This window comes from Vicia villosa, unplaced genomic scaffold, assembly GCF_029867415.1.
Source record: "Vicia villosa cultivar HV-30 ecotype Madison, WI unplaced genomic scaffold, Vvil1.0 ctg.000141F_1_1_1, whole genome shotgun sequence".
NCBI lineage: Eukaryota > Viridiplantae > Streptophyta > Magnoliopsida > Fabales > Fabaceae > Vicia > Vicia villosa.
The window spans coordinates 302,370-322,009 of record NW_026705032.1 but is presented as its reverse complement, the minus strand read 5'-3'; the positions used below and the strand labels follow the sequence as shown (position 1 = coordinate 322,009).

Sequence of the window (19,640 nt, the reverse complement as noted above, 5' to 3'; positions counted from 1 at the left end):
ATGTACTTTAACCCAACACTTTACATTGTTATTTTTAACAAAATTCAAATTTAAGTATGGAATGTAGGTGATTAAGCGAAGGATATTGGGATACGAAGACCTCGAACCTCTTGCAAAAATAATTCTAAGATCATCAATATATGAAAAATGAAAAAAATATAAAACTCTTACTAATAGGTGAGAGATCATTTTCCGAAATCATTCTAAAGCACTTTTAGCTTTCCTTGGAATGCCTTAATTGTTGGAAAAGATTCCATGTTCTTCAATATTATACTTCCATGAAAGAAATTTTTGTATCTATCAAGATCATCAACAGAGTCGTCTTCCTAAATATTTATGGATACTGCACCCCATTTGAAAAAAGGTGTTTGTAGTTGCCTTATGTCACAAATGTAGTTCAAAATTTTCTTGAATGTCTTTAGAACTGAATCGTAAATCTTAACCAAAGTTGAATTGGAAATATCATTATGAGTTTGCAAGGGAAGACCAAAGGAAGTGTTGACTTACACTTTCCGTTAAACGTGATAACTCATGTTGCACCACAACTAAAACAAAATTGAAAGGTTTTTCAAAAAGTGGCGAGTTGTAAAAACCATACGCAATCATATGTCAATTATATGAGAGTGTTGTGATAATCATTGCAGTAATAATTCAATTGTTAATGACTAAAGGAAAAATTACGACGTATTCTGCTTTAGTAGTGAATAACACAACACTTACTTATTTCTTTCTATTCTCAAAGACAAACGAGTTCACTAGAAAATTACATGTACCACTGGTACTTTTCTAATCCAATTTGCAACCAGCAAAATCAAAATATGAGTATCCAACTAAAGTATAATCAGTCCCTTTAACGTACCTTAAACTCATAAGTGGTGTTCTAGTGATACATCTCATCATGCTTTTAACCTCATTGAGGTGTGATTCTTTACGGTTTTCTTGAAAGCATGCACACATACAAATAGAGAATATAAATTAGAACAAGATGCAGTAAAATAAAGAAGGGATCTGATCATACATGGATATTTTCTTTCTTCAACGATTTTTTCCTCTCATCGTTTTCTAGACTACCCAAGGTGCTCATGGGAGTTGATATAGGTTTTGATTTTTTTTATTCCAAATCATTTTAAAAACTCTTTATAATGCTTAGCTTGATTGATGAAGGTGTCTTCCTTTGATTGGTAAATTTACAAATCAAGAAAGTATTGAAACTCCCCATCATAGACATTTTGAATTCATTTTTCATCTTGAGTTACTTTTATGACTTTTCTCATATGGAAGAGGTGAATAAGAAACATAACTCATTTTAATTGTACTTGTTAAAAGCACAAGTGCGTGACAACTCCTTTGTGATTAGGGTTACTAAAAATTTTAAGATAATTGTGAGATTGAAAACTTTTTTTATTTGTTTTAAAATTTTTATCTTAACTATTACTAATTTATTAATTTATAACAAATTGCTAAAATCTATTTTTTTTCAGGTTTAGTAGACCGGTCCGCCACGGGCCGACACCCATTTTGACGGGTCTAGTTGTGTTGTGATGCATTTTAATTTGGATAATATGATTGATTATCAAATCGAATCAAATAAAAAATTGATAAATTTAATAGCTTTAAATTTTATTTAATTTTAATTTCATTTAAATAATGTTTAATTTATTTTCACCCTTTTTGAATAAAATCCCTAAATCTCTCTCCGCTCTCTTTTCTGCACTTCCCTACTCACATCCAACCCACTGAATCTCTCTTCAACAGGGCAAGGCAGCCGCACAGAAGTCTCGGTAAGCTGCTGTTTCCACCGTTACAGAATTTCCATTTTCCTCTACCTTGTGTTTTCGCGTTTGCCCACTAATTAGCAAAACCCTAGAGATGAAGGGTGAAAGCGACGAACGAAGGAGTGAACGTAAGGTAGACGAGTCGTCAGAGGAAGAGGGGCAGTTTGTCAGATATCGGGAAGAGAAAGAAGAAGGCAGAAAACGTGGTGGCCGCCGTGGAAGTGACGAGGAAGATCGGCATCGCCGCAGAGAGAAAGATCGTGGTGAAGATTTAGATTTAGAGCACGAAGATGACAGGAAGAGGATTAGGGATAGGGATAGGGTTAAGAGACATAGAGAGGGTGACAAGGAGAAAGAGAAGGATAGCCGTCGTAGGCACAAGGAGGATTCAGATGATGGGAAGAGAATTAGGGATAGGGAAAGGAGGCATAGAGTTGATAGAGATAATGATAATGAAAAGGAGAGGGGGAGAGGTCGTCGGAGTCGTTATGAGGAAGATTCAGATGAGGAGCATGATAGGAAGCGGAATTCGGATAGGGAAAGGAGGCATAGGGTTGATAGAGATAATGATAATGAAAAGGAGAGGGATCGGCGCGGTGACGATGATAGAAGGAGGAACGGGGAGAGGAGTCATCGAGTTGAAAAGAATGGTGACAATGAGAGAGAAGAGAGTAGGAAGAAAGAGGAAGAACGTGCGGTGATACCGGAACTCAATGGTGATTCATCTAAGTTGGGGAAAAGTGGCGGTGTTTACATTCCACCTTTTAAGTTAGCAAGGATGATGAAAGAAGTTGATGATAAAAGTAGTCCGGAGTATCAACGGCTGACTTGGGATGCTCTGAGGAAGAGTATAAATGGATTGGTAAACAAGGTCAATGCTGCCAACATTAAGAATATAATTCCGGAATTGTTTGCTGAGAACTTGATTCGCGGAAGAGGGCTTTTCTGTAGGTCCTGTATGAAGTCTCAGATGGCATCTCCTGGGTTTACCGATGTATTTTCCGCATTGGTTGCTGTTGTCAACACGAAATTTCCTGAAGTGGGGGATCTTTTGCTCAGAAGGATTGTTCTGCAGCTAAAAAGAGCGTATAAGCGGAATGACAAGGTATGTGTGTGTGTAATTAAGCACCAATATATAGTTTCCCATGCTGATATCAATGTTACCGTTCCAATTTTACTTTTATTTTTGGCTTCTAATTGGGTTTTTTATTGTCATATGTAGCCTCAATTGCTTGCTGCTGTTAAGTTTGTAGCACATCTGGTGAATCAGCAGGTGGCTCATGAAATCATTGCGTTAGAGCTACTCACGGTTTTGCTCGAGAAGCCAACCGATGATAGTGTTGAAGTAGCTGTTGGTTTTGTCACAGAATGTGGTTCAATACTGCAGGATCTCTCACCTAGAGGACTTCATGGTGGGTATTCCTTTAACTATATGGTTATAGACTCACGATTTGATAGAATATAATGGTGTCGTTTGATTCATGTAGCCGGCACCATTTAGTGGGATAATACTTGGTTGTTGTTGTATTTGGTTATAGGCTTATAGTGGGCTTAGCTTTTGTAGATATGATCAGCATGATTCTTAAGATTGATTTGAGTCTCCCATATATCTTATAAAGTTAAATTTATAATTTTGTAGGCATCTTTGAGCGTTTCCGTGGAATTCTTCATGAAGGAGAAATTGACAAACGTGTTCAATTTCTAATTGAAGGCTTATTTGCAATAAGAAGGGCAAAGTTTCAGGTACACTATTCTAGTGTTTGGGACATAAACAACACATTAACACTGACACTGAAAATCAACTCTTTTTTAAAGCATTTTATAGGCATAGTTTGAAATTGAAATGTTTGATGATTATTGTATTGCATTTACAGGGTTATCCAGCTGTTCGGCCTGAATTAGACCTCGTGGAGCAGGAAGATCAGTTAACTCATGAAGTTTCCTTGGATGAGGAAATAGATCCCGAGACTTCCCTCGGTACATATTCTTTTCTTAAGTTTGTATTTATATATACTTATATTAACTTGTGTTCTTAATTCATTGTGTCTTGTTTGTTTTCTGTTCTATTCTCTCAGATATATTCAGAGCTGACCCCAATTATATGGAGAATGAAAAACGTTATGAAGAGTTGAAGAAATCCCTGCTAGGTGAGGAAGAGGAATCAGAGGGAGATGATGAAGGCTCTGATGCCGAATCAGATGAAGATGATGAATCTGATGAAGAGAATGAGGAAAGCATGCAGATAACAGATGAAACAGAAACCAATCTTGTTAATTTGCGGAGAACTATCTATCTAACAATCATGTCTAGTGTAGATTTTGAGGAAGCTGGTCATAAGCTTCTCAAAATTCACCTCGAGCCAGGTCAAGAGGTAAGCATTGAATTGAATCTTTGCTGGAAATTTATTGTTCTGTTGCTAACACTATCTACTTGCCAAAATGTTATTTAAATAAATTGTGTCATTGATGTAGATGGAATTGTGCACTATGCTTTTGGAATGTTGCAGCCAAGAAAGAACTTACCTCCGATATTACGGTCTTCTGGGCCAGCGGTTCTGCATGATTAACAAAGTACATCAAGAAAATTTTGAGACATGCTTTGTGAAACAATATTCCATGATCCATCGACTTGAAACAAACAAATTGCGAAATGTGGCAAAATTTTTTGCTCATTTGCTTGGGACATTTGCTCTGCCTTGGCACGTCTTATCATACATTCGCTTGACTGAAGAGGACACGACTTCTTCTTCGCGTATATTTATTAAGATTCTATTCCAGGTACTTGAATCAAACTCAAATATTCATTTTTTGTGTGCTTCCATTGCATTATCACTTCAATTTTTCCCAGTGTTAAACATATATATTCTAGATTGCTTAAGATGTGATATAGGGATTTTGAATCTGTAAATGTAATGCATTTTTTTTTATAACATAGAAAATCTGATGTGATATAGGAATTTTGACTCAATTACCTCTAGTACCTGGAAGAGAATCTTAAGATGTGATATAGTGATTTTGACTCAATTACCTCTAACTATTAGGCTAATGGGTTTTCTATGGCTTTCTGCACTCATGCCCAAAACAGCTAAGGCATTTTTTAGTCTACTATCTTTTCCACAACATCTCAACCTTCTCTTTAACATTCTGCTTCCTAAGTGTATCATGTCTTGTGTGGCCATTCATCCATTGTAATATCCTAAGTGTAACATGTGTACGGATGCTTGTCAATAAGCTGTCTTGTCATACTGCCATAGCACTTCCATTTTTGATGACAATAACATGGATCTGTGTTATAGGCAGCCTCACCATACATTTTACAGAGGCTGATTTCTGAACTTCTGATATCCTAGTCACATAGCAGAAGTTCCAACTTTTGCATCAATACTCCCATTCAAAAACACCCTAGACCAAATTCTATGTATGCTATGTGATTCACTTGCAATTAGTATAATTATAGAATAAGCAAACTAGATGACCATATGTTATTTAAGATGAGCGCACTAGATGCTCTAGGGCCGATATGTTGCAGCCAAGCAATGGCTGCCACTGGTTTTCCATGGCAACATGTTTTTCTGTTTCGCATACTGAGGCTGCTATTGAGGCTGTTTATAGTATGAAATGTTGCCACTGCGGCTTCTTCCCTGCATGCACAAGTTCAAAAATCGAGTTTTGCCCATCCTTTTTTAAAATTTCTCATCCTTCTCTCTAGGAAGTATTGTGATTGTCTGTCCATTTTGCATCCAAAGTATTTTAGATTCAGGTGACGCATAGCCATTCGATGAAAACCCACTTCCCACATTTTCCCCAACTTCTTGTACCCCAGTGGTTTTTTTGGCTAGGCTTCTTTGTTTGCCTGCTGTTATGTATCTTGCATGCCTATTCAAGCAAGTCCATGATTTTTTAGCAGGCCATTGTTTTTGTCACCGTCTTACTCAGTGCAAGCCAACTCTGAATAGCACCTCAGCTTCATCCTCTTGTTCACCGGTAAAACCGACGTGTGAATGTCTTTAATATTTAGTATGTGTTTTATTAGAAAATAAAAATTTGATTTGTTTCCTCTATCATGGTATAGCAGCCACAATGCAATTTGTTACACTGCCATAGTAGTTTGGATATTAGTTGTTCTACACCAAGATGGTGTTTTTTGCGGACGTTGCATGGAAATATTGTTAGTGATCCATGATTGATGTGAAAAATGGTAGCATGGTGTGATAGCTTCATCTGGCCTTGTGCCTGTACTTATTTTTAACCCTTCTTGCAGCATGCTTTATAGATGTATATATCTTATGCAAGGTTGTTACTTGTGGGAAATTTGTTCTATTTGTTCTTATATATAATCTGTTTGATGTAATGTACTGTGCTTATGATTTAATCATGTCTCTCTGTATGGAAGATATTGATTTCATTTTTCAATGCTACAGGAATTGTCAGAGCATCTTGGCATCCGGCTGTTAAATGAGCGGTTAAATGATCCTACAATGCAGGACTCTTTTGAATCCATATTTCCTAAAGATAATCCTAAAAACACACGATTCTGCATTAACTTCTTCACATCCATTGGACTTGGTGGTCTTACTGAGAATCTACGTGAATATTTGAAAAATATGCCACGTCTGATCATGCAACAACAGAAGCAAGTTCCGGATTCAGATTCAGATAATGAATCTGCAAGCTCCGGTTCATCAGATTCGGGATCCAGTTCCGAGTCAGAGTCTGACTCAGCAAGTTCTGATGAAAGTGATAGAAAAAGAAGTAAACGTAGAAGAAAGTAAAGCATTGTATGCTATTGTCAAAACCCCTTGCATAAACAAACCCGTGGTTGGAGAATCCATGGTTTCGCAATCTTTCATGTCAGTGAATGAACTTGCCTTTTTAAATGTTTTCTAGAAGGGAGAATGGGCTCTGCTGGTTTAAAGGGATGTGAAGTTTGTTTACTGGATAGTTTTTCTGCTTGGAGATGATTACCTATCTAATGTGGATTTATTGCTTTTTTCCTAAGATCATACTTTTTAGTTTAAACTCTGGCTTTGAATTTTTGTATCAAAACCTTCAGATTAGAACCTTTAAGCTGTGGAAACTGTAGATCAAATGGTAATTGAGATGCTCCATGGTGGGTTTTTTAAAATATTTGAATTGAATTTTGTTAGTTATTTATTATCCGAGTGATTCATTGCTCAGTAACATTAGCTACCTATGCAGACTTGTTACAGTTAGATTTTGTATTTGGGTTGTATTTCTTGACTTTTCATGTCACAGTCTTGTCAAATTGTGTTGTCTGAATAATTCACATGCCTTTATTACATTACAATAAGAATTTGAATCCTGTAGTATTATTGGATTTTGATATGAAGGGTTTGCGATGAACTGGGTTTCTTTATTTTCGGGTTTTTATATTCTAATCCAATTTCTTGTCATCGAAATTCACTTACATATATTTTTTTATTACATTGTGGGTTGTATTGAGTTTTCCTGCTGATATTAAGATAAGATCTGTAGTAATCATATCTCTGGCCTTAGGGTCCCACCCTAAGTTGCGGAGATGAATAAGATCTTGAGGCGATTATGGCAAGGTTGAAATTGGTAGCTTTCTAGCGACTTTCTTCTAAATTCTAACTGAAAGGGGCAATCAAAAATATGTGTGCAGACGTCTCGGCTTCTTCCAAATTCTTCCTGAAAGGGGCAATAAAAAATATATGTGTAGACGTCTCGGCTTGTGCATTGCATAGCGTGAGTAATGGTTTGCAACAATTCAAACGTTGAAGACACGTGGAAGCAATTAAAAGAGTGAAGTCCATGTAAGGGAATACGTATTGAGTCCTAGAGAGATAATCGTCATTAACAGTTAACATTGTGATAGTATATAAGTTGAGTTCAGTTTATGTAATAAATGTCCCAACTTTCATTTATTCTCTATAGAATAAAGTATCCAAGTCACAGAGAGAAACAATTTGTGAGAAGATGTATGAATTTGCGTCCTTCCTTAAGTCTTTTAAATTCAAGCATTTACTTAATGACATTTATTATGTTTTTTCGTTTATTTTCTTCTTTCAAAATAATTTTGCATTGTTTCGATCATAGTTTCTATCCAAACTCTTAATATCCAAACATCTAAATTTCAAGCACATACACTTTTTGTGATACCATTCTGCACAAAATTGTCCTAAGAGTGTGTTTGGATGAGGTAATTGGAAATTTTAAAGGAATTTAAAATTCAAAGTAATTCAAATGATTCAATTGAAATCCATTCATTTTTAAATTATTTTGTTTGGATGAAATATTAAGTTAATTCATTGTTAGATTTTTGAGGTCATTTTTTATAAAATTTAAATTTTTTGGACCAAATTAAAAAATTGAAAAGTAGGGACTAATTTGTAATTTTTGAAAATTTGAAGGACCAAATTGTAAATTTCAAAAATTATTAGGGACCAATTTGCAATTTTTTGAAAATTTTTGGGGTGAATTTTGGAAAATATGAGGACCAATTTGCAAAATTTAAAGAAATAATAGTAACAAATACATTCTATAGAGTATGAGAGGAATTTCAAATTCTTTGGTTTTTGGTGTCATTTTAAAATGATTAAATTTAACTTAGATAAAATACTCCATAAATTTCCATCATTTTAACAATTCTTCATTTTTTGTATCCAAACAATAAATTTTGTCCAAATCATTTTAAATTCCCTCAAAACATTACATTACCTCATTAAAATGCTTTATCCAAACACACTCTTAGGGTTTTTTCAAGTTTAATCCCTTAAGCAAACTAAAACTTGTGATTTGATGTACTAAAAATATCAGTAAATAAATTGGCACGCATAGTGAGACCCTTTTGTGCAAGAAATTTTAACTTCTGCAGAAAAGTGTTGTGTCTTTTACTGTTTATTTTTGTTCTTCATGCATGAAATGTCTTAAATTGTTGAGTGTTTATGCATTTGATGAGTGGTGAAACTCTTGCTGAAATGACTTGTCCAACTTTAAAAAATCCTCCCTTTTCCTAAAATAATGCTCCAATCATAGAAGAACAGGTTGAATCGATAGTTGGTAATGCAGGAAGGGACTTTAACAACCATTGGAGTGATTGCTCATGTCATAAGCCAAACGTCAGTATCGACTATATTACCATAAATGGTGGTTTCCCTACCAGGTATTCCAACTACCCCCAGGGTCACACGAGCAATCATAGGAGACAATAGGCCTTTTTCTCCCAAGCTTTACCCTACCCCTGATAGTAAGGAATATCCTTATGGCATGCCAACTACAATGATGGTAGGCCTACAAACCAATACATCGATATATATAGATAATGCAATGTATCACATCTTAATACATACTTAGCGTCAGGATCTGCTATAAGCAATCACAATCGAATGTCACAACCACAACGAGAGGGTTAGGATATATCCCTAAAGTTATTTCATCACTAATTACTAGTTCCCTCTTATCTGTGAGACAACAAAGGGAAGAAAGTAATTATAACATGGTTAATGTGCTTACACAAAAAATTGGCCCTATGTTCAACCCTTTTATTCAAAAAATAATCACAATTACCAACAATTGGCTCAACAGATGGGTCGAATTGCTCATTTCTTTAGTGCTCCTCAAGCGCCTATTCGACCAATCCCTCAAATTAAAATGTTAGGCCAGTTCAAAATCTAAGATGTCAAACAATGAATGTATTCCTAATGGTCGAGGGCGACAGGTTATGCCCTAACAAGTCGAACAACCCATACCTAGGGTAGTCGAGGATGATTAAGGTCGAGATGGCCCAGAGGTAGTGTTAGTTAATAGAAATCAGGATGGAGATCAAGTAGTTAGAAATTTCCAACAAAATAAATTTGGGGGAAAAATAACATAGTTATCCTTGAGAAATATTGCGAGTGCAAATGTTATTGTAACTCTCAGCAAGATAGCGAAGACCGCGTTACTGACGCAGACCCCTCACTTGGATAACACGCTCAAAGTGCAATTGGCACACCACACTCTTAAGAACTAGCCACTCCAATATCGTAGGCGGTGGAGCCCTGAAGACATCCACCTGAACCTAGACAAACCTGGGGGGCAGGGAAAAGAACCACACCTTTGGCTGAGAACAATTCCTAATGACGTTGGAGATAACATTAACTTTTCCCAATTTGAGCTAGTAACGACCAAACTCAATTGTCATTCTAATTCGCACCGGTGGAAACCATAGAGTTCTGCGAACACGTCAAATGCCATCAACAAGCGACAAGTAGGGGTTGTTACTGGGCTCCGAACTAGCATAGGTTTATGCCCTTGCCATGCTCGAACCACATTGTTTCTGCAAGCGGGGGTTTTTCCCATTCGTGCTATCCTCTCAGAATCTCGGCAAGTAGGATGGTTGGAAGCTTGATAAGAGAAGTGGTCGACCCAAAACTACCACCCCTGGATAGTTGAGCCCGTTTGGGCAAATCTTAATCCATGAGAGGACTTTGATCTTGGTCTCTTTCCCTTTTGTATTAGCTGGAGGGGACCGAGTTTGATCCTCAATATTTACAACAGTACTTGAAGATGAAGGTTGGCCTGGTTCCGAAGCGATTGGAGAAGCCTCAGTAGTGGTAGACATGAAAAGATTAGTGGTAAGAAGAGTCACAGTTCGGGTTGGAAGAGCCATTTTAACACCACGAGTCGCTCGCTCTGCTGCTATAATATAAACCTTTTGCAAAGAATCCCTTTTATCTGCAAATATAAACACCCAAATTAAAAAAAATAATAAATAAAATTGTATGACTCCACCCTCACTAAAAATATCTTTTCTCTTTAGACGACCGACCACATTCACAATAGGGAGAGTATCAATGGACCACTTGCTTTGCAGAGAATTCTTCACCACACCAGGGAAAAACCACTTCTCATAGTCGAGACCTAGTAAAGAGTCTCTAAATCTCTCTTCATCATAACTTCTTCGAAAGTAAGAGAGACCAATTTCACACCATACAAATGAGGTTCACGGTGGAAGTGAACCCAGGCCCAGTATTTCTGACACCTATCCATACAAGGGCGGGAAAATTTGATAGGGCTAGAGTAGAGTGCAGAGTGAGCTTCCAGAGTACGGAACCTCACCATCATGAAGTGCCCCCGGAAGTCACCCTATTTTTTAGAAAGGGGTTGAACAAAGGAACATGATAGTTCTCTGATCCCGGATACTATACATGTAGATTACAACAAAGAGATGGAAAAATAGTCGATAGGAAGGTTCCCAAGACCTATACTCGTCCCAAAATTGGAACACCTTCATAAAAGCTCAGACACCATGATTCAGTTGTGAAGGGGAAATCTTCAAAAACTTCTACATACCCATCTCAAACTCGGACAGGGGAATTCGAAAGTTTATTGGGTGAACAGACACACATAAAAGGGAATGGTCCACCCCTCAAAAGTGTTGCATATCCTCTTCTCTGATTCCATAGGAAGAACTGACCAGTCAAAAGGGCGACCCAAGTGCATTTGTTCGCATTTGCCGACTCCACTAACACGACTCCTTTCAATGATATCTCATCGGCCTTGAAGATCCCGAAGGGATTGAGCCAGCTGATTGAGCCAGCTTACACCATCCCACCGAGTTCCACGTGCCAAGTGATCCTTGATGTCGACATCACTCGGATTTGACCATAGGCTTTTTGGTAAGTCTTAACAAAAATTTTGGTGCCATCCCTACTCAAAATGGTAACCTCCATCTCTAGAGTCAGCAAAACAAGCAAAGTTGAAGTTCGACAATCAACGAACTAGATCAATAGAAACAAGAAGTTACGGACCAACAACTAGATTTCACCTAGGAAATGTAAACAAACTCAAGTGCACTCGAATGTCCTAGGGAGAAGCGCCATACTCAAAAATGATAATCTAAAGTCACGCATCTAAAAAATCTCACGAAATATTTCAGTGATGAAAAAACATTTAATGTCCTTGTCCCCCACTACTTTTGTAATTGATTCAAGACTTTTCTGCCTCTCTCCATGGTCGTACATCATCACTAGAGGCCGGCCACGACTTTGAAAACTTGGCTAGTTCACGCCTAACTAGTCTGGAAGGCAACTATTTTGGGTCAGTCAAAGACCTAATACAAAGGTCCAATCATACACAAAGCCCATCAAAATTATTCAACGTATAAAGTCAACACACATGAGATTCAAGGTACACTTTCTTGATCTCCAGTTTTCACTATATTTATCTTGGACTATCAACTGACTTGAGCATTAGAGTGTTAGCCTTGCAAGTCTACCCCGCACCATCATACCAGAAATCAGCATCGCCAATTTCAGAGTCATACGTCATCAATCAACACCAATTTTAGTTCCACAGCGAAACAAATTGTAATTACATTTGATAGGTATTATCACTATATCAGAATTGACTCCGTAAACCGACTCACATTGTATAAACAAGGATAGCTTCCACCTTAAATGTATCAAAGTCTATCCACTCTATAAATGGACTCTCTAAATGGAGGTTTCACCCCACATGTATGACAATCAATTAACTCATTTGCTACCTGCTAGCATAACGTCTAACTTAAAAATTGAAGTATCATTTATATGTACTCCCTTTCACATCCAAAAGAGTGGGAGAGCTACAAGTAAAAGAGAATATCAACGTTATTCGACCAATATAGTTCACAACCTGCAACTGTTATGCATTATGAAGGAATTCAAAAATGTGCTGCCATGAGAGATAGCAATCGTGTCATAATTCATAAATGTCATTTTACTTCCTTTCTTTAAATGTCAAATTAGCTGATATTCTTTAAATAATGTGGTTAGGTGTTAGCTCGAAATGTTTAAATAATGTTTGGAATTCTTTTACAAGAAAGCAACACTTTCATTTCTTTATCAGCAATTTATATGTAAATAATCAATTCTATACAGCCGACTTAAGACCACTCGATAAAAACCCATAGAACAACACAAATGGTTTTCATCAACTACTCAAAATCTTCTCACCAAATGCTTTACTTTCATAATGAAATTATTCCAAAAACCAATTCCTAAATTTTAATGGAGAAAGTGTACATCAAAAGCTATGTAGCACGGCCTCATCATATTCAAATAACATCTTTTCTAACATTATTATTACCAGTGTCTACGTGCCATAGTCAATATCATATCTTTTGTTGGCGCCCGCCCAGTGCCTCACATATCAAAACACACTATTTTCGGATAAAGCATGTCTTGCCTTCATCCTTCATGATATTCCAAATGCACACCTAGAAAGAATCATCAAAACTAATGTTTAACATATCATTTTCTTTTATTCACTTTCTTTTTTTTTAATCTACTCTCTAAAATTTGGCTGTCATTGATTTCATTCAGCATTGTTGGTACCACTATTGCCTCCTCTCCTGCTTGCTGTGGTGTTCTTCAATATCTGCAAAAACATCAAGAGGTACAATGAGGACGAGACGACGCCATGCATTGGAGATGTAATTGAATGTGCAAATTTAACATACTTGTCTCAGCATTTGATTCTCATTCTGCAAAGTTGAAAGTTTTTCTTTAAGCTCTGAATTCTTCTTCTCCAAGTCATTGACTCTTGTTTCCAAGTCACTCAAGTACGCCTTTTTCCTCTCCCTTGCTTGCTGAGCTGAAACTCTGTTCCTCAGCAGCCTATTACAAAAAATGCAATAATCAATCAAAGGAAAAAGGTTCGAGTTAAAGGTTTATGTAATCAAAGTTTACATACATACCTCTTCAGCCGTTTGCTTTCTTTGTCAGCTGGGCTTCTCCCTCTCTTCTTCTGACCCTCTCCAGTCCCTTGAGCGCGTTCAGGACCAGCAGTTGAACCAGTGCCTTTACGAGGGGCTGAAGTTCCGGCAGATTCACCTCCCATATCTGGCACTCGTCTGATCTCCTCGTCACTCTCGAGACCTGAATTATGCCAAAGTTGTTAACAGTTCAAACCCAAGTAAATTTTCTAGGCCAATCAAGATTTCCATTTTATTTATGTGAGTACCGATTAAACATCGACTCAGACAGACATCTGACACGTCGACAAACGTAATAATATGATATGATACAATACAATCATTTCAAAGCTAACTCTGTACCTGGCTGCTTTGGATCAGCATAGGGACGTGAATGAACGTTTCCGGATTGACCCAAAGGACCTGATGTAGTTTGTGCAGATTGAGTATCAGATGTGGCACATGCAATCTCACCAGACATCTAACAATAAGATGAGAAAAATTAGAATATTATTGCAAAATGAAGCACCAATATTGTTTCATGAAATACATTCTATATTTCACATATAATACTAATTAACGCGAATAAAGAACAAAATAATAAAAAATTACCAGCTGCCCATTAGTGAGATGGGTATTTTGTAATTGAGAATCATGTCCAGAAGACGAAGAGAGGTCAGCATCTTCATCCCATTGCCATCCCGTCTTAGAATTATTTCCTGGACCATACTTGACCTCATTCCGTAGACCATCGACATCCTCTTCATCGTCATCTCCTTTCAATCTAGAACCGTCTGAAATCCACATTCATCTTGTTCATGGCAAATTCCGATGAGGAACAGACGAAAACTAAAAAACCATGTGAGCACAAGCTAACCTTTGTGAGTTTTGTATCTAGTCTTGCAATGTGGACATAATTGGCTCACATTTTTAATTTCGTATTCATAACAAGGATGACAAAGTGGGAAGGCACATTCATGGCAAGCAACGAAAACACCGCCCGTGGCTGCTAATCCAACAGTATCGCCACATATTTGACAAAATTGACCATTCAAATTCGTCACAGGTTTAGACTGCAGAATATACGAATTATACTAAACGTTAGTATCACAACTATACAAACACAATTCAAGCCTACTCACATTGATTTCTCACAACCAAAACAAAAATGGCATGTTGCAACACAACCACATAAATTACAATGGCAAACAAGTTAGATATCGACATAACCATAACCAAGATGCCTTCCAAAATTAGCACTTAAATGTAACAGGATCTGAGAATAAACTACAGTCATTAATCGAACGTCAAACTAAATCAAAGTTCTAAGTCAATGGCCTAACACAAAGGCTTCCACCAAACAACATGATATTATAATCTTCGGATCAGATGATGTTTTGTCTCTCAAAACCGATTTAACTGTAAACTCATCTACTACTTACAGATTCAAATCCACATACTAATTGCAAATCACAAATTTAAACTAAAGAAAGTACAAAATTCCCAACTTAAAGAAGTTCAAACAATGAATAGGAAAACATCAGAATATGCATCAACAATCAAACAGATGAACAACCAACTAAATCATATACCCTATAAAAAAAACTACTCTTGAATACTGAATAATCTACAAAAGGACTAAAACTTGAAAAATTCCATCACCCATTTCCATTGCATGCATAAAAATTCAATCTTTTTAACAAAATTTAATGACCCAGAAAAGAAAAACAAGTCATCATTGAACAACATACTATGATTATGAACTAAAGTATTAAAAATGAGTTTTTTTTGTACGAGAAACACCAACCCCAGAATCAGAACCATGTCTAACTCGAACAAGTTCACTCCTTTCATTCGACCCAGTTGCTAAACCTTCCATCTTGTTCCAAATCTCAGCCAGCTCAATCAAACTCTTCTCATCATTTTTTCTCTCTTCAAGTTGTTGTTCCCGCTACCAAGTTGAGGTTCTATGCAGGATTCTGACCGTTGGATCTTTTAGCATCTGACGGTTTAGAAAGGGTAATCGTGGAACAATGTGAACCATGTGGAATCTGCTGAATCAAAGGTTAATGTCTGAGATCGTGGATGAGTTAGGACCGTTAGATTAGTTTTGAAATCGGACGGATGATGAGAAATGAAAATGGGGACCATGTGTGGTGTGTGGAAAGCTGGATGAAACGTTTCGCTTTTTCTAGATGGGTCTTAAATGCATAGGGATAGATGTACTACCAACTACACTCCATCTAAAATAAAATATACTATCTCAAAAGTTGATATACTTAATTTAAAATTCAAATAAGATTAGATAACTTAATTTAAAATTCAAATAAGATTAGATAAATTAATTTGTTGAAAAGTGATTTTTTTTTATATTATTTAATCTCATGTCTCATTATGTTAGAAGGCTCAGATATGATTACTAGTTGAATGGCTCAAGACTTGTGAGAGTACAACAAACTTTCCTATTTTGGCAGCTAAGTTTAAAAGTTAGGTACAACATTTGGTTATGAATTCATTATTTTTAGTAAGTAGATAGCTTGAGTTTGTTAAAGGGAAATGTTATTGTTACACTTATATTGACACCTATCTCGTTTAATTATTTAATAATTATTTTTTCTTTCTTTCACAAAAACAACACAAAGATATGTAGTATTTTTTACGGGCAATTGATGCCATTTTATAGTGTCAAAATAACAATCCTCTTTGTTAAATGAATTGGGTTTAAAGCAATGATCTAAGTGTCTTTTTACTATTGATTTGAATGAATGAATTTATAGTTTTATTTTCATTTCACGGTGATCTACATCTTCTAACATAATATTATAAGTCTTTTTAATCCAATCAATTTCCTCTCCTTCAATTATCACCTTCTTTAAGCTTTCTTTCATTCATGCCTCATTCCACCGCTCTTATTGATCAACAATTGGATTAAAGAAGTCCTTATTTCGTTCATCCAAACGATGAACCTTTTGCTGTTGTCTGGTTACTCCTACTTTTAATGGCTGCAACTACCATTCACGGGCATGATTAATCACTACTATAAAATATATATTCGGTGATACTATATTACCACAGATATTTAGTTACTGTAGTAATATGTCATTTTTTATGCGCATGATTTTTTTTATTAATTTTTTTTATCACGGTTTCTAAAAACAACTGTGCTCATAAAATTTGGGTGACAAGCTTCGAATCCCAACATCAACATTTTTCCATTTTTTCAATAATAATAAGCGTGTGTCCCTTAATATTTATTGTTATTTAAAAACTGAAAGTATAACAACTATGGTTGATGCTTGCAACTGTTGTGAAATTCTTTCTCACAAAATTTAAACATATTCTGTACTTTATTTTGTTCATAACACACAAGGGTCCCCTAGCGAACGAAACGACAGCGATAGCGAAATCTTCACCATCTTCATTCATTTTTGGAAACGAATATCATTTTTCGAAACAAAATCTTCATCCTCTTCGAATCACAGTATGTTACCATTCTCTCTCTCTCTCTCATGCTTCTGAATGTTTATGTTCTTCGCTAAGGTTACATGTTTATTTTTTTAACACATAAGTGATGCTGACTTTTTTGGCATTTCATGAACGGTGTTAGTCATGTGTATTGCTCATGTTGCCTTATTCATGTTTTATTTAAATTTTATGACTATAGCTTTGTGTAGTTACAAATGAAATTATTGTGTTGGTGATTGATGTCATGAATTGTATCGTGGTTATGCATATGTTTTAGGTTTTGGTGTTGGATATGCATATGCATATAATCATATTAGGATGTTGTGTATGTAGCATTAGTGTGCCATTTACATTAGTATTTTGATATAAATTTCACAATTTGTTATGGATCGTAGTTGGATGAAAGCTGATAGATTAGGTCCGGTGTATGATGTTAAGTATGATGATTTTTCTAGACCAAGACAATTTATAAACAAAAAAGATGTTTATCTAAGTCCATTAATTGAGGATTTAAAACTTTTGTGGGATAAAGGTGTTGATGATGCATATTCTGGTGAAAGGTTTAAGATGCGTGCAATGTTATTTTCCACAATCAACGACTTTCCTGCATATGGTAATTTGGCTGGATACAGTGTCAAAGAACATAAACTGTGTCATATATGTGAATCTAATACCTATTTTTCACCAGCTTAAGTTTGGAAAAAAGACCGTTTACCTTGGGCATCATAAATTTCTAAAACCCAATCATCATTATCGTAGATTGCATAAGGCCTTTAATAAAGAGCAGGAGTTTGAAATTGCTCCTAAACCTTTAACTGGTGATGAAGTTTATCAAAGAGAAGAACACCTTAGTGTTGTCTTTGGAAAGAATAAAGACGGTACCATTGAGAGAAATATTTGGAAAAAGAGATCGGTGTTCTTTGATCTTCCATATTGGTCTAGCCTCAATGTAAGACATTGTCTTGAAGTGATGCATGTGGAGAAAAATATGTTTGATAGTTTGATAAGAACACTTCTTAATATTTCATGCAAGACAAAAGATAATAAGAATTTCCATTTAGATATGGTGGAGATGGTTATACGACAATAATTGGCTCCAGAAGATACAAGAAAAATATATTATTTGCCTCCGGCATATCACATTCTTTCTAAAAAGGAAAAAAAGGTTTTTGCGAGTGTTTGCATGGTATCAAAGTTTCCCAAGGTTACTCTTCAAACATCAAGAAAATTGTATCAATGAAAATTCTCAAGTTAATTGGCTTAAAATCTCATGATTGTCATGTCTTGATGCAACAACTTCTACCAGTGGCTATGTGTGGCATCCTTCCAAAAAATGTAAGAGTAATTATAACCAGATTGTGCTTATTCTTCAATTCTATATGTAATAAGGTGCTTGATTTCAAAAAATTAAATGAACTAGAAGATGAGGCTGCAATAATCTTGTGTTAATTAGAGTTGTATTTTCCTCCATTATTTTTTAACATTATGGTTCACTTGTTCATTTAGTCAGAGGAATTAGATTTTGTGGTCCAGTTTATTTAAGATGGATGTATCCTATAGAGTGATACATTAAGATATTTAAAGGATATACGAAGAATCATCATCATCATATGCAAGCTAGAAATAATTTTTCCACTTGGTTTCTTTGACTCGATCGAACTTCTCCCGATTCACCTACCTAATGAAGCAATCCTTGGTGGTCACGTGTAATATCGTTGGATGTATCCATTTAAAAGTTAAACGAGGTGTAATTTTTATATATTACTTTAATTAAATAACATCTTTTAACCTTTTCAGTCTTAGATTGATGGGAGACTACAAACGTTCAGTGAAAAATAAAGCAAGGGTTGAAGGTTCAATATGCACTGCCTACTTGCATCGTGAAACTAATTATTTTTGCTCTCACTATTTTAAGACTGTTAGTTTGTTGCCATGTACAAGTTTGAGAAAAGGTCCTGGATCATATCATGAGAATGTCCAACCAACACTTTCTATTTTTAACAAATGTGGTCGTCCTAGCGGAAAGCTTCAAGACTATTGGGTGCTTGATAAGGAACGGGAATCTGCTCACATGCACGTCCTAATCAATTGTGATGAGGTTAAACCATACCTCGAGTAAGTACATTTTGTAAAACAACTACGTTGTTCTCAGCCATTGTGTATAAATACTTCATAAATTTTATATTCGGTGTTAGATTGTTCATGCAATATCATCGTATCAATGAGGAAGATGCTTCTGGTCTTATACACGAGCAATTTCCTTCATGGCTAAAGGAATATGTAAGTGTACTTCTCACATTGATGTAGTTTGCCAATGTAATCTCACTAAGATTAGATGTATATTTTTTTTAGGTGAATGATAAGAGAAATGGAACATCTATCCCATACGTGAAGGCATTAGCTCTTGGTCCTAATCCTAAGGCAACATCATGGCACATCTACTTTCTTAATGGGTACAAGTTTCACACTGAAGAACGGAGTCGTGGTAAAAAGACTACAAATTGTGGGGTACATGTTAAAGGAATTACAAATGGAGGAGAGGATAATTTTTACGATATCATCCAATGTATCCTTCAATTAGAATATCATGGCTCTAGCAACAATATTTCCCTATTTTATTATGCTGGGTTTAATCCAACAAATAATAGTGGCACAAGAGTTGATAAGGAGTACAATATTGTTGATATTAAAATGAATAAATGA

At 35.8% G+C, this 19,640-nt stretch overlaps 3 protein-coding genes across 3 annotated transcripts; 2 read left to right on the top strand and 1 right to left on the bottom strand.

Moving 5' to 3' along the window:
- Window positions 1–1,680: 1,680 nt before the first annotated feature.
- Window positions 1,681–6,951, top strand: LOC131624588 (uncharacterized). The gene is made up of 7 exons (XM_058895528.1): window positions 1,681–2,880; window positions 2,998–3,187; window positions 3,415–3,518; window positions 3,650–3,752; window positions 3,851–4,146; window positions 4,247–4,552; window positions 6,196–6,951. The coding sequence occupies exons 1-7, from the start codon at window positions 1,870–1,872 to the stop codon at window positions 6,544–6,546; spliced, it is 2,361 nt and encodes a 786-aa protein (XP_058751511.1). The 5' UTR covers window positions 1,681–1,869; the 3' UTR covers window positions 6,547–6,951.
- Window positions 6,952–12,725: 5,774 nt separating this feature from the next.
- On the bottom strand, window positions 12,726–15,438 carry LOC131624587 (cellulose synthase A catalytic subunit 1 [UDP-forming]-like). Its single transcript, XM_058895527.1, has 7 exons — window positions 15,280–15,438; window positions 14,350–14,545; window positions 14,085–14,266; window positions 13,836–13,953; window positions 13,476–13,656; window positions 13,239–13,395; window positions 12,726–13,156 (listed from the first exon to the last, which is right to left on the bottom strand). The coding sequence occupies exons 1-7, from the start codon at window positions 15,349–15,351 to the stop codon at window positions 13,094–13,096; spliced, it is 969 nt and encodes a 322-aa protein (XP_058751510.1). The 5' UTR covers window positions 15,352–15,438; the 3' UTR covers window positions 12,726–13,093.
- Window positions 15,439–17,321: 1,883 nt separating this feature from the next.
- LOC131624571 (uncharacterized) lies at window positions 17,322–19,640 on the top strand. The gene is made up of 5 exons (XM_058895518.1): window positions 17,322–17,570; window positions 17,626–17,850; window positions 18,853–19,052; window positions 19,133–19,217; window positions 19,290–19,640. Exons 1-5 carry the CDS (start codon window positions 17,322–17,324, stop codon window positions 19,638–19,640), a joined length of 1,110 nt encoding a protein of 369 aa, XP_058751501.1.